Source organism: Microtus ochrogaster, chromosome X (assembly GCF_000317375.1).
Source record: "Microtus ochrogaster isolate Prairie Vole_2 chromosome X, MicOch1.0, whole genome shotgun sequence".
NCBI lineage: Eukaryota > Metazoa > Chordata > Mammalia > Rodentia > Cricetidae > Microtus > Microtus ochrogaster.
Genome location: NC_022026.1, coordinates 46,796,811 through 46,822,148, shown reverse-complemented (window position 1 = coordinate 46,822,148; position 25,338 = coordinate 46,796,811). Strand labels below are relative to the sequence as shown.

The window sequence follows — 25,338 nt, the reverse complement described above, 5'->3', positions numbered from 1 at the left end:
AAAAAAAAAAAAAAAAAAAAAAAAAAAAAGAATATAGAGGCTGTATATTACTTTTGTATGTGTATGAATTGTGATGCATCAATACCACAGTTAAAATATTGAAGGAATTTTAAGCTAATGTTTATTATGAGCAACATTTCTCCATTCTGCAACTTTAATTATGAATGACTCCAGCTCATTTCCAGGAAATAAACCACAATACTATAATAGAAAAATAATCCTAAGTCAGTGGTTCTCAACTTTCTCAACCTGCATGTTGTGACCCCCCAATCATAAAATTATTTTTGCTGCTATTTCATAACTATAATTTTGCTACTGTTACATAAGAGTCATAATGTAAATATCTGCTTTCCGGTGGTCTTAGGAGACCCCTCTGAACCCTGAGGTTAAGAACCACTGTCCTAAGTAATTCTCATAGAGAGATACTTTTTTAAAATTTTATTTATTATATATACAACATTCTGCCTTCATGCATGCCCGCACGCCAGAAGAGGGCAACAGATCTCCTTACAGATGGTTGTGAGCCACCATGCGGTTGCTGGGACCTCTGAAAGAGCACCCAGTGCTCTTAACCACTGAGCCATCCCTCCAGCCTGAGAAATACTTTTATAATGGATGGGTAGATAAAACTTCATGGAAAACTTTTTGATGATGAATGTTTTATTCTCTTAATAGTAAAATTGGAGAAGAACAATCTGCAGAAGATGCAGAAGATGGTCCTCCAGAGCTCCTGGTATGTATTAGGTTAAATATCAGATGTATACCATATTTCTCATTAGTTTATCTCAGGAATGGGTCAGAGCTTCAAGTTTTAGCTTGCTAGTGGTTTCAAAGAGGAAGTCTAGGAAGTTAAGTGAATAGGTTCTGACATTTATCAAAAATGTTAAATACAGCCCCAGAAGTTTTCTGGAAATGTTTAAGTGATGGTAACTTGAATATAGTATCTGAAAATCTTTAGAGTAAGCCCAAGACACAGGTGTTTACTAACGCCCACTTTGTGAAAGCTCCCTAGTCCCTTTGGCGCTTGTGCCCAGCAGCCACAGGCAAATAAAGGATAGGAGTTTTAGATAGACCAGTAGGTTCGGCACTCATTGTAGCTCAATGAATAATCTGACCACCCAGGAAGCTCAAGCAGGAAAGGAAAGTCTTGACTTTTGAGGCTACAGTGGACAGTATTACCTGAGGAGGGGTAAGGAGAGCAAGTAAAATTATCTCTCAATAAACTGATAACAGAACCAGATGGTGGCATCTAAATATTTCATTGTGGCGTACGTATTCCGAAGTCTTGTTTGTGAAGCAGAGCCTTCATGGTTTTATAGTATTTTCAGAAAGTTATTTGTCTATAGGCAGTTTTCTCTTTATATATAGTTGCAATAATTTTATAATATAGTCCTTATGAAAAACCACTAGGGGGTTAGTGAGTGAGATAGCTTGGCAGTTAAGAATACCTACTGTCCTTGACAAAGGACCAGAGTACAGTCCAGTCCACATACCAGGTAACTCATAATGATCTAGAGGAATCTGGGATCTGACACATCTGGCTCCTATGGGTACTGCATCCACGTGTATATATTCAGACATATACATAAATATTTTTTAAAATCTATTAAGATTTTGCTGTATTCAAAGAAAACTTGAAGTCAAATTGTACTTTCACTATTTAAGAGTAATAAATTAGTAGCTAGAGAGGTGGTTCAATAACTAAAAGCAAGGGGGGGGGGTCAGAAGTTTGAACCTGGCCTACAGAGCAAGAGCCTGCTTGGGACAGGGGAGGGAGTATGTGGCATGAGATTGTTCATTTGTAACTGCTTACCATACCATTCACTTATTGGAAGTTGTGCCCCCCCCCTTTTTTTTCTTTTTTTGTAGATGGCCTCTAGCCTCAGTTTCAAGTGTTGATAGGATTTTTTTACTGATAAAATTAGGGAGTTTTATTTAGATTGAATATAACCTAGTGGGCAGAGGACTCGTCAAACTTTTTGTTCTTCTGATGAATCAATTCCTCTAAGTCCTGATATGAAGTATATTGGGCACAGTGACCTTTTTTGTTTGGTTTTTTCAAGACATAGTTCCTCTGTGCAACAGCCCTGACTGTCCTGGAACTTGCTCTGTAGACCAGGCTGGCCTTAAATTCGGATCTATCTGCCTCTGCCTCCCATGTGCTAGGATTAAAGGTGTGCACCATCACCGCCTGACTTGGCACATTGCTTTCTTATGAGGTAATCTCTTGTAGAAAATAAGATCCCTTCTTGGGTATTTCTTGGGAAAGTTCATTGCTGCAGTTTGGATCTTAAGAGTCTTAGTATTTTTTTTTTTTTTTTTTAAGAAAGGAGAGGAAGAATGGCTACTGTTTTTTTTTGTTGTTTTGTTTTTGTTTTTTTCGAGACAGGGTTTCTCTGTGGCTTTGGAGCCTGTCCTGGAACTAGCTCTGTAGACCAGGCTGGTCTCGAACTCACAGAGATCCGCCTGCCTCTGCCTCCCGAGTGCTGGGATTAAAGGCGTGCGCCACCATCGCCAGGCTAAGAATGGCTACTGTTAAAGAGGGCTAGAGAACAACCGGGAAATTTCCTTGGTTAGGCCCATAAAAGAGTACATGATCATACATGTTGGAAATGCTTGGTTACAGGAAAATGTTTTTATTATAGGCAGAGGCCAGAGAACTTAGGGATGAAATGTCCTACCTGCTACTTAAGATATGAATAACTTGCTTGAGCTGTTTGAATGTGTGGGCACATGTGTGACTAGAACATAGCAAAATACTATGAGGTGTTCACTGTAGTATTCTGGTCCTTTTCCTGAAAGTTTGGAATTTTTTAGAATATTGGGGGTGTGAATCGATTATAGAGGCCATGTCACTCTAAATTGTGGGGCAGCCTAAGAAGGCTTCTAGAAACTATTTTAAAGTCTTGAAAGTTTTACAATAGGAAAGGATATGAAATCAAGACTTTCGTGGTTTTTTTATTAAGTTTATTCATGGAGGACACACTGCCAAGATTTCAGACTTCAGCTGGAACCCCAATGAACCTTGGGTCATTTGCTCAGTGTCTGAAGATAACATCATGCAGATATGGCAGATGGTGAGTTGAAATATTTTTTTCATAACTCTTGTAAAACTGTTTCACTGGTGATAGAATGTAATAGAAATCTTTTATTGTTTAGGTATAGTATGGGAACAGTTTAAAGAAACTTTTTCTGAGCCTGGAAAATGGCTCAGGGGGTAAAGCGCTTCCTTCCCAAACCATATGACCTGATAATAAGATCATTGTCTGAAGTAAAAGTGGAAGGAGAGAACCAACTCCACAAAGTTTTCTTACCGCTACACATTCACAGAGTAGTAATAGTTAAAATTCCTAAACCTTTTCCATTTTAACAACATAGTAAGGTTTAGCTCAATACCATTTTATCCACACATTCATATAAGTAAACATGCACAACATCTGTTTCACATTTGTCATGAACTGTCAGCGGCAGCCTTGACATTGATTGTTCTGGTATCATCAGTGCAGTCATAAGAATATGGGAGGAAAATGTTCAAAGATGCTGAGTTTTCTAATGAGGAACACTAAATATCTGACTTTCTGAGTTAACCACTGTTCCAAGTGATGCTTGAAAAAATTTTAGAAAATGCCTTTTCTGAACAGTGATTAAATAGTAATAGTGTGTGGGTGACTAAGTATGTCTAGGGAACTTATATATTGGCAAATAACTTAAAGGGTACTGAACACTAAAGCAAATTGACAGTAAATTTTAAAATGTATATTCACAGATATACATTCTGTTTTTACCTGTGAATTTATTTGGTTATCTCCAGGCTGAAAATATTTACAATGATGAAGAGTCAGATGTCACTACATCGGAACTGGAGGGACAAGGATCTTAAACCCAAAGTATGAGGTGTTTCTATTGAATGTATTGCGCCAAAAAGGCATTGTATAGTAGGAAATGTAAGTGGGATGGCTTATGGCGTTCTTTACCCTCTCATTCTAGCACTTTCAAGTGAGCTTTTGCGTATTGTATCATATTGTAGCTATTAGGGGGAAAAAGAGGAATGTTGCTTAAGAAAGGACATCATTATTGTTTTAAAATACATGTTGCTGGGTATTGCCTTTGATTCAATTGTTTTAAGTCCTCATTTTCGCAAACTTTTAAGTGCTTGCTGCAGTTCCCAAATATGCAAGATACCTTTTACACTTTTTCCTTTCAACACTTCTTGATTGGCTTTGCAGAAATAAAGTTTTAAAATAAAGTTTGCTTTGTTCTTTTAGAAGCTGGGAATGGGTGGATGTATGTGCACGCTCCCATACATATCTCCTTTCTCCGGGAGAAATAGGTAAAATTGTTCCTTTGGATTTGTACGCAATTAAGGCCACATGGGCAACCAAAGAATACACGAAAGCTGTTAAATTCATCATACATATTTACTTAATCTATACAGAATCGAGTAGATAAAATCAGATTCACGTTAGTGAAAAATCTCTACAAAATGTATTTGAAAAGCAAAACAAGACTGCCTCTTAACAATTCCTATCCTCATGAGAGACGTGGGCTGTAAAAATAAAGCACAAACTAGAAGATATCTGCATTTTTTCACAGTTATTTCCATCTACAGTCTGAAAGAGGTAGATTTTTCTGCAACACCTGAGAATTGAATTGTGATAACCAGGTGTGTAATAAAGGCAGTTGCATACATAACTAAAAAATACTGGTCTCAAGACCAGGAAATGTACTTCTACAAGTCTGAGGATGAAATGGCCTGATATCCAAGACCCAAGTTTTCGCTACATTTTGGGGTCTATTGCCACTATAAATATACATCAAGATTGCATGGTAGTGCACCAAATGCAGTAAGTGAATTCAACATTTAAACCTTTTCTGGGCCAGCCTAGTAGCATTACAGTGTTCTAGATTATGGTAGATACAGGGCGTGCTACAAAGCCACAACACTGGGCTGGTGAGGTGATCACTTTAGGGGAGGGTATCCTTCTCTGAGGTCCCATTTGTTTTATTCACAGAGTAATGGGAGGAGGAAAGATTCTGAATACATTACCAGACAGAATCCCTGTCCTCCAAACATGTAGCTAAAAATGCACGTAAGCCAAAAGCAGCAGGCCAGGACTGTTAGTCACATTGCTTTATAAAGCCCTTGAAAATATGCAACAGGTTCAAGATTTACAGTCTTCCACACAGGACAAGCACCACAAAAAATGTGGCAGGCTACACACGTGGCTTAATAAAATGTTAAGAGCTGTGTATCCAGCAGATTTATGAAATGTGATCATTAGTAATAATTTCAAAGTAGATTATATTTCTGATATATCTTCAGGGGAAATGATCCAGTATTTCTAGTAGCTGAAGGTGGGAGAGAATTTATGAGGCTATTGGAAGGGATTGTTCTTGTTTCTGATGAACTGACAGTAATAATCAACTTTATGAATTTCTTCTACTGTCTGACCCCTTGATTACATGACCAATGCGGAATAGTTTTAAAAAGATACTCTATTCCCGGGACTGTTTTCTATTTTTGGACAGTTTTCAATTCTTTGAATCCAGTTTAGTCACAGGAGTTTACAGATAAAACTTTTAACAAAGAGAAATAGAGTTTATTCAGTCCAGTAAGCAATTCAACAAGTGTCAGTCTGAAAGATTTGCTAAATAGAATGTGGTGTGTTTACTTGAACCTTTTGAAAAATTACTTTATAAAGCATTTCATTGCAAATTATACCAAAATAATAAAGACCTTCTAGTAGTTTGCATGGCTGAGCCACATTCAACACTGAGAAAACAAAAAGAACTAAGACATGTTTTGCTTAGTTTTGAAATTCCCCAATTGAAAGTATAGAAACATTAATACTGGTTTGTTTTAAGTGACAACATCTAAGAAAAGAAAAATGAACCAGAAAGCTTATATAAGTTAGAGGTCGTTTTGACTATGTAAACAATCTGCCAAGTCTTCCCAAGATTAAAAAAAAATGCTGGTTCCAGTGTTTTTTACTTTGGAAACTAAATGTTTTAGTTAGTGCTGATTCGTAATTTAAATTTTCTTTCTGGAAACAAAGTGCTTTGCTGATGGAACTTGTAGGGACTGAAAAAAAGCTTTTGCCTAATATAAGCTTCATATGAATTTATTCTTGTTCTAAACTCACAAAGCACTGCAAGGAAGAGCAGTTTTCAAAGAATAAGCTTTTTGTGGGAAATGGAGAACATGTACATAAACCACTACCATCTACTACAGTAATCATCAGATAGTCCAAATTAATTTCACATGTGGTACATTCTATCCCCAAATCACCACAATATGACCACTTTTAGTCACAGAAACATTGTCTGTTCATCCTATTTTGATTCACAAGTAACATCTTTATATATGTTCTGTCAGAACTTCAGGGTTATATGGTCATCTCAATTTGTCAAGTAAATCAAGAAAAGCTAATTTGAATGAAAAATGCTAAGCTTGTTTCTGACATGTTCCCCCTTTAAATAGGCTATTAAGCAAAGGTAATCATCTTGGTATTTTCCTTTGTATTAAGGGGCCAAAATGCTTAAATTAAAATTGTTTTCACATCAAGGAACCATCATGAGAACATAGTTCCTTTAATGGCCCTGTCTTGAATGATTTTAGTTGGGAAAATTAGGTGCAAGGAGCAGAAAGAGAAAGGACAAATCAATGAAGACATGCACTCCAACAAAGGGGAAAATGAGGCAGATGTGCAACATAGATGAAGGAAATTTATAGATTAAAACTATTTCAAACTGCTAAGCAGCCTCCTGTACCACATAAGTCCAGTAGTTCTAAGAAAATACAGATATGGTAGAAAAAGTAAGAAAATCTTCACCACAAAACCAATAGTTACTACTAACAGAGGAAGTTATACACAAAATATATCTCTCAATACAGTGATCACACTTCACCCTAGTCAACTGACTCAATGCCTTGCGCAGAACCTGAAGATGAGGGCTTTTGTGCAGCACTTCTTCTCTCACTCACTGACTTGGCTTTGGCCCTAGCCTCCAAGTGCATTCCCAGGGCTCTTCTTGAAGTGTTCATCTCCTTGAATGAATCCAGGGCAGCACAGGGCTGCATCGCAGGTGCCACCAAGTCCCCATCTGCTGCTTTGATAGAGACCTGCTCTTTCAGGACTTCGACCTTCTCGTTGAGCTCATTTCTCTCTGTCTGAAGAGCCCTGCACAGCTTCTCTAACCGTTCCAGTTTTATTTGAAAGGCCTTGTACTCTTTATCACGGACAGTTTTCTGTTGGTTTTTTTTTTGTCAAATGAAAAACAAAACCAGTCGACAGTTCCATAACCTCATTAAATATAAATTAGGTGTTGTTTTTAAACAAAAATAACTGCACTGAACCACGTTGGTAACTACCTGGTATTGTTTATTATATGTCTAGTTTAGAAACCTAATACTTTCATGCCTTGATTGTCTGTGCTATTTAATAGTAATGGCTTTAAATTTTGTTCTTAAAAGTAGATGAAATCCCCTTAACTTGAAATTTCACATTAACTTTAAAGAAATTGAAGGTAGTTGTCAAAGACTTGCAAAACTAAGATTACTTAGAACAATAATTTGTTTTGTTTTTCACACATGATTTCTCTTTAGCCCTGGCTGTCCTAAAACTGACTCTGTAGACCAGGCTGGCTTTGATGTACCTGCCTCCCAAGTGTTGGGATTAAAGGCAGGTGTCATCACTGCCTGGCAGAATAAGATTCTTATACACATGTGCTCTAACATTGTGCAGTCCTGTCAAATTTATGAAGATGTGTAGTGACTGCAAGCAATACATTTTCACTTGGAACATGGCCAAAAAGTTTTTTTTTTTCAGGTAGAAAGGCATTCGGGGTGTTTGCTGGTAGTCATACTAGGAAGTCCAATGAATGAGCTTCCCTAGGCCTGGACAATGCATCAGCACCTCTCAATTGATTTTGTTTTAGTCTCTCAAGGTCTCACCATGTAGCTTTGACTGGCCTCAAACTCATAGAAATCCTCCTGTCTCTGACTCCTGAGTGCTGGTAAGGTGTGCACCGCCAAGCCCAGTCACTTTTAGCCATTCTTGCAAGTGCTTGACCTAACTTGACAGTCAGCACCTTTGGCTGGGACCTAGTAATCCTGGCATTTTATAGCAAGAATTATTATAAATTCAAGTTTGAGAAAACATTGTCTCAGAGGATGCTTGTATTAACTGGGCAATAAATAAAATGTTTGATCCTTCATTCAGGACTCTACCACTATCCAACTACGAGGAAAGGCATCAGTCTACTCAGTCACTATCGTACCCTGCGCATAACTAATGACACATCCTAATCTCGGAACCATCTTACCTCTTCAGCCATCTGGAGAAGTGCTTTATTATTGTTTTCCCATTTGGTGCGCCATACCATTGTCTCTTTTTCCAGTTTTTTAATTTTCTTTGTCATCTGTGAATGAACATAATTCAACTTTAAAATCCTAAATTACCAGTTAAACTTTCCTCATATATGTGAATGTTTAGACTGCATGTATGTCTGCACAACATGTGCCTGGTGCTCACAGGAGGTGAAAAGAAGGCATCAGATCTAGAACTGGAATTATGGATGGTTGTGAGCCACCACGTGGATGCTGGGAACTGAACTCGCGTACTCTGCAAGAACAAGTAAGCTTAACTGAGCCATCTCTCCAGGGCTTAATTTAATTCCATTTCTTATCCTACCAGCTGTCCTATCAAAAAAGCTTTAATGTTGCTTCCCTCTCTGCATTTGCCTCACTGAGCTGTTACAAGCATAAATCATTTGTGAATTAGAAAAATTTTGCTAAAGATAATAAAGTAGACTCAAAAGCATCATAGGAACATTTTTGGGGTGTGTGTGCGTGTAGCACTGACTGGGCTGGCCTCTGATTGTCTATGCCTCTGGATTGTTAGAACTAAAGGCATGTAATATGCCTGGGCAAAGGAAAATTCTTAAACTTCTGCTACAAGAAAAGTTGAGAATGAGATTTATCTATGCTTATCAATTAGTCACATTCTCAGTATTCCAGCTGTGATTTTCAAGTCAGGACACTGAGCCCCAGGTGCTATTAAGGGAAACAGAACAAGGCAGACCAGATGTTTTCTACTGGTAGCTAACACAAATTAGGACAAAGGCGGTGGAAAGAGCTCATGGAAGAACTGAGTTGAGTATTGACCCACAGTGATCTGTATTTTTCCATCCCACAGGATCTTCCACAAGGATAGCAAATTTGGGGAATCCCTGTCTTGAACTGTGTTCCACTTCAACAGTGAGCATGTGCTGGAATTCAGCTAATACTTACTGTGCCTAACAGTTACCCCTCGATCGGATTATCAACTCAAAGGACTGGTAGGCAGAACAAATCACCTGCTCATGGAAGTCTCCAGATTACTAAGTCTAAAATACTTGAAGGTGGTAATCTGAGTACTATTTAGCTCCTGGTAATTGAGCACATGTTTAATGAGCCAAACACTATCTGAATTTGGTGGGTCTTTATTTCCTTTAAAGAGCCAGTAAGGCCGGGCAGTGGTGGCGCACGCCTTTAATCCCAGCACTTTAATCCCAGAGGCAGGCAGGTCTCTGTGAGTTCGAGACCAGCCTGGTCTACAAGAGCTAGTTCCAGGACAGGCTCCAAAACCACAGAGAAACCCTGTCTCGAACCCCCCCCCCCAAAAAAAAGGAGACCTGTTTGATCCCTGGAACCTACAAGGTGTAAGGAGAGACCCTACTCACAGAATTAGTCATCTGACCCTCACACATGTGCCATTGCACATGCATGTATACACACAGTAAATGGGGGGCACAAAGTCAGAACAACTTGTTTACAATCACGCTTTTTAAAGATTTATATTTTATTTATGTGTTTATCTATGTGCACATGGCTGTGGGTGCCCATGCAGACCAGAAGAGGGCATTGGATTTCCAGGAGCTGGAGTTACCGGTAATTTATGATTGACTTGACTTGGGTGCTGAAACTGAACTGAGCCCTCTAGAGGAAGGAATGACAGCCACTATTAACCATGGAGCCGTGTGTGTGTGTGTGTGTGTGTGTGTGTGTGTGTGTGTGTGTGTGTGTGTGTGTGTTCATGTGTCTGGGGGGTATATGCACATGAGCATAATGCCCAGACTAGGGATAGCATGAGATCACTTGGAGTTACAGATGGTTGTGAACCACCCAACATGGGTGCTCTGGAACATCAACCAACACTCTAATTCAGTGGAATAATAGTCGTGGCTTACACTGTACACTATTATAATACTTTTGAACACTACTTTTTTTTAAAGGTTTATTTATTGAACATACAATGTACTGCTGGCAAGGAAGGCACTAGGTCTCATTACAGATGGTTGTGAGCCACCATGTGGTTGCTGGGAATCGAACTTGGGACCTCTGGAAGAGCAAGTACCCTTACCCTCTGAGCCATCTCTCCAGCCCCTTGAACACTACTTTTAAAAATTCTCCATTATAGTCTGATGTGATATGTACCTATAGCGGCAGTTACCTGGGCTGAGAGGCTGAGGATTTAAGCAAGAGAGCTGCTTGAATTTTAGAGGTTAAGACCAACCTGGAAATCATAGTGAAACTCCTAAAACATAAAACATGGGGTGTGGTGGGCTAAGCTTATAGAACATTAAATATTCAAGGTCATGTCAAATTATGCCAGTCTGGTCTACTTTTTTAACGTAGCCAAGAAAAGGACTTTTTTTTTGAAATGATTAGAAGTTAAGCCTGTTACGTGACTGAAAAGGCCTATTTCTAAGTTAGCTGAGAATTGGTGGTGCAAGTCTTTAATTCCAGCCCTTGGGAAGCAGAGGCAGGCAAATCTCAAGGGCCATCCTGGTCTATGGGACAAATTCCAGGAGAGCCAGGCTGTTACAAAACAACAAAAAAGGAATTTACTGCAAGTAAGGAAAAATCTTAAAAGTATAAAGATAAGCTTCTTGGGGGCACACTAAAGAAAAAAGTGACTAAATATAGCCCTCTATTTGGAAAGATATATAAAAGACAGTATCATAACAATATAAACTCACTCTAAGTAATAAAGAGCTCAAAATATCCCTTTTATATTTCAGTCTACTAAAAAACATACAAATACCTTTTCCATTTCCTGCCTGAAGGTTGTAAAAAGTTCATTGCTTTTTGCCATAGTAGTCTGGAATTCTTCAAATTTATCCATATAAAGAGAAAGCTACAGAACAAAATAAAAAGTTGGTTATTCTGAGTTCCAGGTAAACAATTCAAACTCATAAACTTAACTACATGATGGTATTTGTTATAAATGACAGAACAGCAAACACCCAATCTCGGGATAGCAGCCAGATGCCTGAAATTCTAATAACTCACAGAGATCTAGTACTTGGGAGGTTATTGCTGTTAACATATATTTAAAATGCAGGAATATTAGCATTACTTATAACCCCATTAATTAAAATGCATTGGGTGTGGCAGTCAGAAATTTCATGCCCCTGCAAAGCTTTGAGTTATGCCCCAACCTGTGAAAATTAAAAGACCATGTTTCTGCTTAGTATCAAGAATATCTCCTGAGCGCAGGCAGAATGGTGGTTGGGGATAGTGAGATGATTAAGGAAAGAATAAAAAGTAAGAAGCACCATTTTTTTTCTTTTAAGTTCAAGGAATTTGATGTATGTATGTATCAAACACGCACGCACACATATATCAAACATAAGCTAGCCCACCCTTTACCAGAGAGGAAAGGACATCATGTCAAAAGAAAGGAAAAGCTTTAAGATTCAGGAGGGAACCGTTCAGAGATAGTCTAATATTATTACGAGGAAACAAGTCCAGAGGAAGAGATTCTTTTCCCTCTCCTGAGATCACAAAATACACAGAAGTAGAGGGGCAGGATGGAAAGAGTGCTTGGTGTTCTTGCAGAGAACGTGGGCTTTGGTTCCCAGTGCCTGCATGGAGGTTCACAACTATTTGTAATTCCCTCTTCTGACTCTGCACCAGGCATATACATATATTACATACACACACACACAGGCAAAGCATTCATGCACATAAGATTCTTAATCTTAGACACCAGAAGACCATGTAACCAGTGATGAGAGGAATATTATAGATAACATCTAACAAAATGTGGGAAGTTGAGATGGAAGGCAGCCCGCCCACAGTTATAGGTGGGTGTGTGCCATATGGGAAGCACTTGGAGTAGGTGCTGCTGTGGGGGAAGCAGCAGCAGACAAGTTCATCAGGCTAGAAGTGATCACTAGGAGACAGGCAACAAGGAGTATCTGCATAAAAGAGTAGGAAAAGAATAGGAACTGCAATAGAATGCTGAGGATTGAGCATAAGCTAGTGGAGGTGTGTTCCACTCTAACATCCGAGGCTGACAGCCTGAAGTCAGGAACAACAGTGGTGCTCAAGTTGAGTCGAGAGCTCTTAATGCACTTGGAATTAGACTCTCCAGTAGTTTTAGTGAAGCCTATTTTGATGATGGGACATCCAAAGGAAGTCTGTCTGTCTCTCTCTTTGACACAGGATTTCTCTGTGTAACAGCCCTAGCTGTCCTGAAATTAGCTCTGTAGACCAGGCTGGCCTCGTACTCCCAAGTGCTGGGCTTAAAGGTATGCGCCACCACCGCACCTATACCACGGCTGTCTCTTTAGAGAGTTCAATGTTGGCCCACAGTAGTGAATAGACATTAACTATCATTACACTTGGACTTACATGGCTAATCACAAAACAGTGGGTCAAGGCAACTACAATGAAATACCACAGTAAAAGCAGCAAATGAGATCAACTCTTGAAAAGGATAGCGACAGCAAAGGAAACAGATGGCAAAGGTCAGTTTATCAACATCTGCAGAAACATGGACTTTATACTTCATCCACATTGATACTCATCTCTATTCGTACAACTGAATGTATAGGACCGAGCAGTAATGGGATTTGAATTTCCTACCAGTCTTCTGGCATGATCATAACTTATGGTGAAAAATATTAGGCTAGCTTTGCGAGGTTGTGGTGATGCATGCCTTTAATCCTAGTATTTGAGAGGCAGGCAGATCTCTAAATTTGAGACCAGCCTGGTATACAGAGCACGTTCCATGACTGCCAGAGCTGTTACACAGAGAAACCCTGTCTCAAAAAAGTTAGAATCGCTTTGTAAGAAGTTTATCTCACTAATACTGTAAAATGTCCTACCCAACTCAAAAAAATAGTATCCTCGGGCTGGAGAGATGACTCAGATGTTAAGAGCACTGACTGCTCTTCCAGAGGTCCTGAGTTCAATTCCCAGGAACCGCATGGTGGCTCACAACCACCTGTAATGAGATCTGGTGCCCTCTTCTGGTCTGCAGGCATGCGTACAGACAGAACACTGTATACATAATAAATAATATCCAGAAGAGGTGATTATAAAGATTGATGCCGACCCCTGGGCGTGGCGCAAACCTTTAATCCCAGCAGAGACAGGTGGATCTCTGTGAGTTCAAGGCCAGCCTGGTCTACAAGAGCTAGTTCCAGGATGGCCAGGGCTGTTACACAGAGAAACCCTGTCTCAAAAAAAGACTGAAGCCAGGCTTAATGTATCTAGAGTATTACTTAAAGAGCCTTGCACTAAACTTGATAATTATTTCAATAATATTTAGCTAAAAGGGGGTAGATTATAATTACAAACACCTAATTTCACCTATTAAGACAGAAGTCTCTCGGACCATCTGCTCAAGAAAAGAGATGAATAGTACACACTATTATTCCAAACATTGTAACAACTACAGAATCTGGAGTGAAAAGGAGAGAAAGCCTTCGCTAAAAGCATTTCACAAAACTACCTACAAGTGAAACTATGGTTATAAGTAGTTTTAAAACCGTTTAGGTGCTAAATTGGCACAAAATTACAAATATGTTAAGGCATGTGAAATTTTATAATATTCTTTGGATCTGGAAGTTTGTCAGTTTCCTTTAGTGAGAAATGAGGTAACACAAATGAAAGCCATGAAAGATGGATAACTAATTTTATCCCAGCTGGGCTGAGATTTAGGAGTGGGAGCCTACTAAGACATAAGTCTTTTAGTACTATAAACCAAGGCACTCAAATTTGGAAGGTCACCCTAACGGAAAAGAGACTTCCAAGAGATATGTGTGATTGCTTCCTTTTCTGGGAACGAGCAACACCACCTTAGAGAAGATTGAACGTACTTATTAAATGAACAATTTTTCTTAAAATTTGCTATCCCGAACTATCAAGTTACCTGCTGTTTTAGTTGTACTTCTTGCTGTTTCATTTGTTCATATTTGTGCCTGGATTCTGTTGCTTCTTTTAGTAACTAGAAAACAGAAACAGTCTTGCAAAAGTGCTAATAGCAATTACAACTGTGAATATAACATCGAATAATGATCCAATTCTACCGCACCCTTTTGTTCACTGTTTTAGCAAGAATGACTACCCTAAAAATGGAATACCTTCTTTCAGTTGCTGTCTACATTCACCTTCCATTATTATGCTTCTTAGCAATGCTTACAGAAGCAGAAAGGCATCTTTTACTTCTTAATTAGAAAAAGGTAAAGGTACTGTGGAGGCCTAAAACAATTTACAAAATTCAGGTTTAAGGGTGGTATTTTAGGTAAAAATAATCACACGTCTAATATTAGCAGAAAACACTGCTAAGTACCTCAAATGGCTGAGCTACCTGAGGAGCAAGATAAGACTGGGTAGAAGGCTATGGAGAAAAGAAATGAAATTAGATAACAGGATTCTAAGCATAAAAAAACAAGAAAAAACTGGTGAGGGATGATGCTTCGGTTGATAGAGCGCTTGCTGTATATCCACAAGCCCTGGGGTTCAGTCCTTAGCAAATCATAAATTGGGTGTGGTGGTTCATGAGTTCAAGTTCATCTTCTGCCAAGGCTACAATAAGACCCCAACTCAATAAACTCACAAAATAGTTACACGGAGCATAGTGTCAACTTGTTCAAAAACAAAACTAGGGCAAGGTATGGTGGTGCCTATCTTTACTCTTCTATTTTACTTTTTTTTTCTTTTTTTTTTTTTTTTTTGCTTTTTAAGACGGGGTTTCTCTGGGTAGCTCTGCTGTCCTAGAACTAGGCTGACCTCGAACTCCCAGAGATAAACCAGCCTCTTGTCTTCTGAGTGCTGGGATTAAAGACATGCGCCACCACCACCTGGCAGTGGGAGACACTCGGGAGACAGGCAAGTGGATCTCTGAACAGAAGTAGCCAAAAGCTTTCTAGAACTAATAATTAACTATCATACCCCTTGGGAGACATTAAATGTTTTAGTTAAAATACTGGCAATACCTTTTTTCTTTTTTTTTTTCTTAAGGAACAGAACTTACAAACTCTCTTTCTCTTTGATGTTTTTCATCAGCTTCTTTTATCAGCTGTGTCGTTTGCTGAAGTTTGGCATCCACAAGCTGTTGTTGCAATTCCTTGTGTTTGAATACTTTATCAATGTGCTATGAAAAAAGAATTCCTTTCATCACTTCATGAAGGGAGGAACACAATGGGGAGGAAATATAAGATGTTAAAACACTGCTTGCCCTGCTTTCCTGTAAAACTCACATAGCTAATAATTTAGGTCTTCAATCCCTACACCTGTAACAATGTTTGACACCACCTGCAAGAACATTGCGCTGTTGGAGCTAGGCACCACTACAAGCTTTGAAATTCTTGTTTCTACTGTGTACTGAGAAAGTAAACATCAAGACACACACATACACACACCTTTTATGCCCATTCCTTTTTTCCCTACCCTTAAATTTTGCTAAATTCCTCAATTGAAGGCAGCATAAGTCAAAGCCAAACGAAGGCAAATTTATCAATTAGGTAAGTTTCTGTCCTGCTAAATCTCAGTGCCAGAATCTGTTTGCTGAGTCAAACCAAAGAAGGTGTTTGGTACCTTACCAGATATCAAAACATGCCACCTTGGAACTGCAGAATTGGGATTCTTCCAGTTATAGTATGGTATGTGACAGGAAGAATACTAGTTGGTGATAAGATAGCCTAGGTATTAAAATGGCAGATTATATTTTCATTCATGAATTTGAACACATGATTCTCTAATGAAGAAATGGTCCATTAAATAATAAAATTAAAAGAATCGTTGTAAGAAAATTAGGATTTGGCCTGGAGACACACTTCTTTAATCCCAGTGGGAGGATCTTTGTGAATTTGAGGTCAGCCTGGTGTACATAACAAGCTCCAGGACAGCCAGGATTACAGAGGAAACCAAAATGAAAACTAGGGCTTTAATAATTTAATAGTAAATCTTAGCCTGAATGACAACAAACCCACAAAACTTTATTTAATAAGCTCTTCAATAATAAAAACAGACCAAGGAAATCTGTATTTTGGAGATGAGACATAATCTAGTGAAGTAGACAAACTTTATTTAGATTTTAATTCAGATTTTTTAATAACAGGAAAGTAGGAATGCTTAAGTGTTCTTGCTGCTCTTCTTGTTGTTGCTCTTGCAGAGGACCAAAGTTTGTTTTCCAGTACATATGATGGGCAGCTCACAAATGCCTGTAATCCCAACTCCAGGGAATCCAATACCCTCTTCTGACCTCTTGGGGCACCCACACACATATAAATTTTAAAAAGACAAGCAGATGCTAACTTCACTTTTTAGATGTGAAAATTTATGGCCAAAAAGAGCTTTCTGAGTTATATACTGAAATATCTATGAATTTAAGAATTTTAAGGCTGTTCTTCCAGAGAATTTGAGTTTGAATCCCAGCACTCACATGGATGGATGCTTACAACCAACTATAACTCCAGTTTCAGGGGATCTGACACCTTATGTGCACAGATACATGTGCAAACAGAACACCCATACACATGAAATAATTTTTACAAATTTTTAATGAGTTCAAGCCATAGGAAGTAGGGACATGACTCAGCAAATACAAGTGCTGCTCCGATTTTGGTTACCAGCACCCACCTTGGGCAGCTCACTGTCACCTATAATTTCAGTTCCAAGGGATCCAGTCCTCTTCTGGCCTCTGTGGCCACTGCACTCATGTGCACAAACCCACATCCAGACAAAGACAAACATGAAAAATTAAAAATAGACTGTTGAAAACTCAAAACCTATTCAAGACCATAGTGAGACACTGGGAAAAAAAAAAACACAGGACACCTGTAATCTTAGCAATCAGAAAGCAAAGACATGTGCCATGAGTTCCAGGCCAGGCAGGAATATAGGGAGTTTCAAGTTAGCCTGGGCCACAGAAAAAGACCATACCTAAAATAAACAAAAACAGAAAAGATAGAGGTCCAGGATATAAGTTCAATGATGAAACATACTTAGCATACATAAGGTTCATGGGATTGATCCCAACACTAAAAGATAAATAAAAAATAGGGCCGGGCAGTGGTGGTGCACGCCTTTAATCCCAGCACTCAGGAGGCAGAGGCAGGCAGATCTCTGGGAGTTCGAGGCCAGCCTGGTCTACAAGAGCTAGTTCCAGAACAGGCACCAAAGCTAGAGAAACCCTGTCTCGAAAAACCAAAAAAAAAAAAAAATAGGGTCGAGGGTAGCTACGTTAGGAACAGAAAGTTCATATAGTATGGCCAAGGCCTTGGATTTGACCACTAGCAGTGCAAAAACCTAAAGAATTAGTTGTTGCTAGGCAATGTTGGCACACGCCTTTAATCCCATCGCTCAGGAGGCAGAGGCAGGTAGATCTCTGAGTTTGAGGCTAGCCTGGTTTACAGAGCTAGTTCAAGAACAGATAGGGCTGTTACACAGAGAAACCCCATTTTAAAAAAAAGAATACTTTTTTAAATGTAAAGGCTGGGCTGGGCTGTTCAAACAGGAAAATATATTTAAGCCCATGAATTGGAAGCCACCCAGGGCAATAAGCAAAACCCAATATCAACAGGAAAAAAATCAAAAACAAACATAAACCTGAGACACAGATGTAATGAAATGGCTATAGATTATCACAAATGTCTTGAGATGCAAGGTATTCCGGGGCCAAGCATTCATTCGTTATTAGTCCAGATAAGAAAATAATGTGAAAATTGCCATCTTCTAGTACTTCATGGAACTAGTATTTAACAAAACTGGAAAATATCTTGCCTATTCATGCAGATAGACTCTTATTTAATCTTTCTGGTTATGCAATGGTTTGATCCTTTCCCTAGTCAATAAATCCACCTTATACTATACACGAAGAATTCTAAAACATCCTGTAACAATACTTTTAAAGTAAACAGAAGTTACTACTAATAGGGAGAAACTGTGGAAAGCAATTGAATGGTATTACCTCTTCCCTCACTGCATACTGCTCAATGAGCTTCTTCAGCTTCTCTCCCAGTTCGATGTTCTCCTGTCGGAGTTTGGCATTATGTATGTCATGCTGTTCTAGCTGGGCTTGTATTTCATTTAGAGTAATCTGGAAATGTGCTGTTGCTTCTTTACGTCGCTCTTCTTCCTCTCTTGCCTGCTGCATATTTTCCTCCTAATACCCAAAGGAATTTTTGTTAATAGTACACCCATGAGCAAAATGCTCAAAGAAGCTGCTGTTGCCAGGCCCGTGACCTCAGCTACTCAAGGCTGAGAAGTTCAAAGCCTGCCTGGGCTTAAAGAGTGAATTAAAGAACACTTTGGGCAACTTAGTGAGACCCTGTCTCAAACGAGAGGGTAGGGGAAATAGTTCAGTTGGTAAAGTGCCTGCTGTCTAAGCCTAGGAACTGAGTCCAAATCTCCAGCACCCACATAAAAAGTAGGGCATGGCAGCCTGTGCCTGTAATCCTAGCTCTGGAGGGATTCCACATGCAAACTTACTCTACTACCCGCAACACACAAATGGACACACACACCAAAAATAAAAAAGGTTAGAAATGCAGCCTGGTAAAAAAAGTATTTGCCTAGCACGTGGAGAGGAAGAAAAGCTGCTGTGACTGCCCTGAAACATTGCTTCTAAAGTACAATTTGTCCTCCTTACTTAGGATCAGAAACTTTCTCTGAGTTCGAGGCCAGCCTGGTCTACAGAGCAAGTTCCAGGACAGCCAGGACTGTTATACAGAGATATCTAGTCTTGAAAAAAACAAGGAAAAAAAAAAACATACAGAGTGATGAGATCTAGAGTCCCAGTTATATCAATTGACTGTATACTGGAACAGGCTTCTTGATAACCACACAAGAAATCAACTTAGATGAGTCTCAGCAGACAACCCTCCTTCAGTTTACTTTCTAGGCCACACCTCTCTTACGAGGTCAAGAGACCAATGGTATACTTATTTTAAAAAGCTTACCTTCAAATGTAAATTTTACTACATTTAAAACAACTAGTTATAGGGAAAAATGCCTCCTAACTTTTAATTTGGGGGTAGTGGAAGTAAGTTAAAAGGATTGAAACAAGGGCTTTGAGCATACTCGGCAAGTGAGTAGGCTATATCCCCAGTCCAATTTTTATTTTTCATTTTGAAACAAGATCTCATTAAGTTGCCCAGGATGCCCTTGAACTTGTTCTGTAGCCTAGCAGGTCTTAAATTTGCATTACTTCTGGCCTCAGTCTTCTAAGTAGCCATGATTACAGGTATACACTGTTAGCCCAGGCATCTCATTAAGAGGTATCTTATTTAAAGGTTCAGGGCTGGAGAGATAGCTCAGTGGTTAAGAGGACCTTGGTTTGATTCCCAGCACCCATCCATAACTTCCAGTTCAGGGTAATTCCCATTTCTGATGCCTGCTTCTGATCATAGCCACCAGCTATCTACTGGTACACAGGTATACATGCAGGCAAAAATCTCATACACATAAATAAATCTTTTTTTAAGTAAAATAAATATAAAAGATCAAAAGTAAGACTGAAGAGATGGCTCAGGGGTTAAGAGCACTTACTGCTCTCATACAGAACACAAGTCCAGTCCCCAGCATCCATATCAGGTGGCTCACAACCACCTATAACTCCAAGAGATTCAGGTTCTCACTGTGAGCGTGTGTGTGCACACCCACCCCCCACCCCAATAAAATCTTAAAAGGAAGCAAATGTTAATTCCTATCTGGAGAAAAATCCATGTCCTAAGTGCTGTTGTATCTAGGTCCCTGGGATGTAGTTAAGAGATGGGGCGTTTGCTCAGAGTTCCAGCTCAAAATCCCACTCTGTTGTATGTAAGAATAGGCCAGCTACAATGTTAAGAGGCAGATCCTTTTCATGGCTCTTTTTTCTCTTTTCCTCCATGCATACCAAATCATCTTTGGGTATCTGCTCACTCTTCCTGTATAATCTACCAAGATCTACCTGCAACTGCCAAAAGTACTCAGTACCTGGGAATGGCCACAGAATGTTGGGCAGTTCAGCCCTGACATCCACCTAGTGCTCAGCAGTGCTCCTTTCTGAAAACACTGATTCTAAATTTACCAGTTTCTCATTTCATGGCGACTTCTTTAGTTTTCTACAGCAACCTGGCCTTCCTAAAGCATGGCTTCAAGAGGGGGGTGGGTGAAGAGGGGGGTGGGTGGGCTGGAGAGATAGGTCAGCGGTTAAGAGCACTGCTGCTTTTGCAGAGAACCATGTTCATTCAGTTCCCAGCACCCAGCAGAGAGTGGCTAATAACTATCAGTAACTTATTTCAGTTACAGCATATCCAAGACCCTCTTTTGTCCTCTTCCAGCACTAGCCATGGACATGGTACATATATATACATGCTGGCAAAACACCATACACATAAATAAAGCCTTTTAAAAAGGAAGCTAGAGAGTGGGGGTTGCAATGTTTACTTATTCCCTGTGACCAAGATATGAGGGAATGAGGGAATTCCTTTTTTTCGAACAGGAAACCCACATTTAACACACAATGCTATACTATCAGTCTCACATTATATTGTCTCATACGAAGCATCAGCCCAAGCAAACCAGAAAGGCTCATATCTCGTCTCTGGGTAGGCACAGATTTCAAATAGATACAAAATGACCTCTTGTAAAATCAGCTGAGAACATTATTTCTGTAAAATAGAAAAAAAATAAATAAAAACTAACCTTTAAGGTCTTATTGTGACGCTGAAGTTCCCTGCAAAGAGACTCCAGTTTGCTTCTTGCCAAGATGGCCTTGCTGTGTTCACTCTGAAGGTGAACTTTCTCTTTCACGATCTGGGCTTGCTTCTTCTGCATAATCTTCATTTGTTTCTGAACATTTCTGCTCTCCTCCAGCTAAAATTATCAAGTACTTTACATTCAGGAAGCATATCAAAAGCCCCTCAGTACCTCAGTGAATGCTAGAAGAATCAGTTTTCTTTTTTAGACTCATCATGTAGCCCAGGTCGGCCTACAACCCTCAATCCTCCTGCCTCAACCTGAGATTATAAGTATGTGCCACCAAACTCAACTAAGAGCTAGGGCTGGAGGGGTGGCTAGGCAGTTAGGAGCACTTACTGATCTTCCAGGGAACCAGTTCAGGTGGCTCATGGTTGCCTATAAGCTGGAGAGCTTCAAGGGATCCATCACACTCTTCTGACCCCCATGGGCACGTGCGTGTATGTACACACACACACACACACACACACACACACACGCACACACACACGCATGACATTTTAATTTAAAAAAAAATGTTCATTGCCCAGCATGAAGGTCCTGGAAAAAATGTGAGCATCACAAACATTTTATTCAATAAAGATGAATATTCAGATGTCATGAGCCCAGTCTAATTCCAGCACTCAGGGAGGCAGAGGCAGGAGGATCGCCATGATTTCAAGGCCAGCCTAGGGGTACATAATGAATACCAGCACAGCCTGGGCTACAATATGAGCCTTTAAATATAAAAGAAGCCAACTATTGGACTGAAGAGATGGCTTCATGGTTAAGAGTGCTTGCTGCTTCTCTTGCAAAGGATCTAAAGAGTTCAGTTCCCAGTACAATCTGTAACTCCAGAGAGATCTGATACCCTCTTCTGGCCTCCTCAGATAATGCATTCAGTGTGTGCCAAATACTAAGAGATTAAGTTATAGCTCGCCCAGTAAAGAGCACTTGCCTCCCACATGTAACACTGGGGCAGGGTTCCATCTCTAGCATCACCCAATCATAGGGCATGCAGGAGGGGGGTAATACTGCATCATATAATTTTATTCAAACTGTTTCATGCTATGTGACACTACCAATGCCTCTCTGTTCTAGTTGTAAGGAAGGTAAGCAATTTAGTGTAGACAAAAATGACCTTAATCTTTCTTCAGCCATTTAGATATACTTCATCTTCAAAACAACCTTTCAATATTCAAGTTCCACTTTATTATCCAAATTTTATATAACTATATCATCCCAAGAATTGCCCGAGAGTACAGAGTGTGGTGGGAATTGGAATCTTGAAACTCTCTACATTGACCTGCGGACCTCTGACGGACTTCAGAGACTAATTACAGATCTTTCTGGTTTTAAATCAGTGATTCACAGGCAATTTAGGCTCCTCAGTTTCCAGCTATAATCCTATGAAGTGATCTATTTCTTGTCCAGAAGTTTCATGTTCTCAGTTCGTAACTTAGTTTGCAAAGCTAGCGTCTCTTGAGTTTCTGCTTCTTGGGTAGCTCTCTGTCTATAGACTCTTTCCTATCTATTAAGATTTGCTGAAATCAAAGAGGGATTATTGGGACTGGAGAGATGGCTCGGTGGTTATTAAGAGCACTGGCTACTCTTCTAGAAAACCTGGGTGAAATTCCTAGAACCTACATGATGCTCTTAACTATCTGTAACTCCCTGGCTTCAATTTCTAGGATACACAGGCAGCTTACAATTGTCTGTAACTTTATTCCCAGTGATCTGAGACCCTCTTCTGGTCTCCAAGAGCACCAGATACATGCACGGTACACAGACATACATGCAGACAAAATGCCCATATACATAAAGTAAAAAAATTTAAATAAAAAAAAGGATTATTGTGCTTTTTGTCTTTATTTTTATTATAAAAGAAGCTGATGTTGTTTCGGCACAATAAGGTCGCTGGGGTTGGGAGGGGGCTTGCCAAGCAAACCTTATGGTTTGGGTTCAATCCTTGGCGCTCATTCTGGAAAGTTGTCCTCTGACCTCTACATGCACCTTATGGCACTAAGGTACCAGCACTCTTTCTCTCACACATAAACACACACATACACATAAAAGCTGGTGTTTTATGAATCAATACTGAACTTTTTTTTCCTAATATATCCACACATTATTGAACTAAATTTAGAACTTTTTAACTAAGCAGCACTCAGGGTTCTCTGTAAGAATTGCTACTATTTTAGGCTTGAATAAAATGAATCCTTTTCAAGGTGACATCCACACTAACAGATAAGATGGCAGCCTTACCAACCTTCCTGAACATCTTTGAAGAAATTGATGCAGAGTCATAAAGAACAAGAATGCCATCTTGTGGCTTTTCAAAATGCACTAAACCTTGTAGAAAGATATAGTGGCTCATGCCTGCAATCCCAATACTTGGGAGGGTAATGGGGGCAAGGCGATCAGGAGTTCAAGGACATCCTTGGCAACGTGAGTTCCAGAATACCCTTGGACGAATAAAACTACATCTGTAAAAGACCAAACCAGCTAACCAAAAATTCCTACCAAACTATCTACTTACTGATATTAACACTTTTACAGAAATTCCTCCAGGAAGAATTGCTGGTTTTATATAAAACTACATCTGTAAAAGACCAAACCAGCTAACCAAAAATTCCTACCAAACTATCTACTTACTGATATTAACACTTTTACAGAAATTCCTCCAGGAAGAATTGCTGGTTTTATATAATTTGTAAAGTTGCCCTACTATGGACTAAGCATGGCAATATAATTTCAGAGGCTGAAGAGTCAGATTGAACTACTTACTGTCAACAACCTCTACTCTAGGACCATCACAACCCTGTGTTCACTAATCCTTTTTGTCCTTTTTATGTTATTTCATCTGTGTAGTCCTAAATAAAATTTTAAAAAGCAAAAACACTTTTTGTTTTTCATTGTTGACTGAGGAACTGATATTTTTGCTTTCTTTAATAATTTCCATTAATTTACACTAAGCAGCCACATGGTGATTCTGGGACACCACATTCTGGATTATATTGCTACAACTCAACAATACTGTTGGCATGTACCTACTGATCAGGAATTGTTAGGGGCATTGTGGGCCACAGACCCTGCCATGTTAAAAAAAATATACACTTCTCTCATGGTCAGGTGGGGATAAAATTGAAAAGGATTTCTGTAGGTTTCATTCTTATGACTTACAGGCAGGAAATGAGGACCTTCAGGTTGAAAATTTGGGGAGATATAATGCCACAAGTCAAGAAGGACTCAGGCATTCACAGATTCTTCTGGGGGTGATGTAGGTGTTTCAGTTGACTCCAACAGAGAAGGGCAAAGAGCAGAAAAAAGAATCTAGCCAGTAATGAAAGCTCACTTGGCAGTTAGTCCCAGCAGGCATAGAGGATTGTTCAGGACCAACTCCACATACAGCACACTGTAGACATGGTGCAGCACAGCTCAGATGAAGTCCACATCCAAGTCAGCAGCATTTATGGCAACTTCATAGTGATGGAGATTCTAACAGCTAGCTAGTTTTGAAAGCCAGAAAGCCATGTTCCATGTCTAGCAGGGACATGTTACTGACCAAAGAGTCAACAGAGAAGTGCAACCCACTCATAAGCCTATATTCCTATTCCTCTTCTTTTTTTAATATTTATTTATTATGTATACAATATTCTGTCTGTGTGTATGCCTGCAGACCAGAAGAAGGCAGCAGACCTCATTACAGATGGTTGTGAGCCACCATGTGGTTGCTGGGAATTGAACTCAGGACCTTTCCAGCCCCCCTTATTCCTCTTCTTTTGAGATACTGATTTCTTCCTGCAGTACATGTGTATAGTGCAGACATGCTCCATTCTGGTTAAATAGGTACAGGGTGTAGGCAGTCATAAGAACTGCTGAATGCCAATGACAAGCCACTTCCGATTTCCAAAGCTTATCATGTATTCATATGTGTGTGTGTGTGTGTGTGTGTGTGTGTGTGTGTGTGTGTATTCATGTGTATACACACACACACATATAATTTTTTTTCAAGACAGGGTTTCTCTATGTAACAGTCATGGCTGTCCTGGAACTCACTTTGTAGACCAGGCTGGCCTTGAATTCACAAAGATCTGCCTGCCACTGCATCCCAAGAGCTGGGATTAAAGGTGTGTGCCACCACTTAATGATACCCCGCTTCATGTATTCTCTTTTTGAGCAGGGTATCACTATGTACATACCCCAAGCTGGCCTCAAACTCAGAGGTCCAGCTGCCTGCAGAGTGCTGGAATTAAAAGTATGCACCACACGCCTTTAATCCCAGCACTCGGGAGGCAGAGGCAGGCGGATCTCTGTGAGTTCGAGACCAGCCTGGTCTA

General features: G+C 39.6%; 2 protein-coding genes across 6 annotated transcripts in view; one reads left to right on the top strand and one right to left on the bottom strand.

Annotated features, from left to right (window-relative positions):
• Positions 1-4,242, top strand: part of Rbbp7 (RB binding protein 7, chromatin remodeling factor) — a 20,515-nt gene extending 16,273 nt beyond the window's left edge. The window contains exons 10-12 of the mRNA XM_013350567.2: positions 676-733; positions 2,967-3,077; positions 3,812-4,242. Of these exons, the coding sequence (XP_013206021.1) occupies positions 676-733; positions 2,967-3,077; positions 3,812-3,880 (238 nt within the window). The 3' untranslated portion in view covers positions 3,881-4,242. The remainder of the gene's footprint in view (positions 1-675; positions 734-2,966; positions 3,078-3,811) is intronic.
• An 82-nt stretch (positions 4,243-4,324) lies between these two features.
• The window catches only part of Txlng (taxilin gamma), a 54,465-nt gene continuing 33,451 nt past the window's right edge, over positions 4,325-25,338 (bottom strand). Inside the window, exons 4-10 of one of the 5 annotated variants that reach the window (XM_005358774.3) lie at positions 20,966-21,136; positions 18,249-18,443; positions 15,312-15,431; positions 14,208-14,282; positions 11,088-11,180; positions 8,326-8,421; positions 4,325-7,249 (exon numbers count right to left, since the gene is read on the bottom strand). In XM_005358774.3, the coding sequence (XP_005358831.1) occupies positions 6,911-7,249; positions 8,326-8,421; positions 11,088-11,180; positions 14,208-14,282; positions 15,312-15,431; positions 18,249-18,443; positions 20,966-21,136 (1,089 nt within the window). In that variant the 3' untranslated portion in view covers positions 4,325-6,910. Of the gene's footprint in view, positions 7,250-8,325; positions 8,422-11,087; positions 11,181-14,207; positions 14,283-15,311; positions 15,432-16,764; positions 17,222-18,248; positions 18,444-20,965; positions 21,137-25,338 lie in introns of those variants that run through there. The other 4 variants (XM_026784712.1, XM_026784713.1, XM_026784714.1 and 1 more) reach the window with 4 other exon arrangements.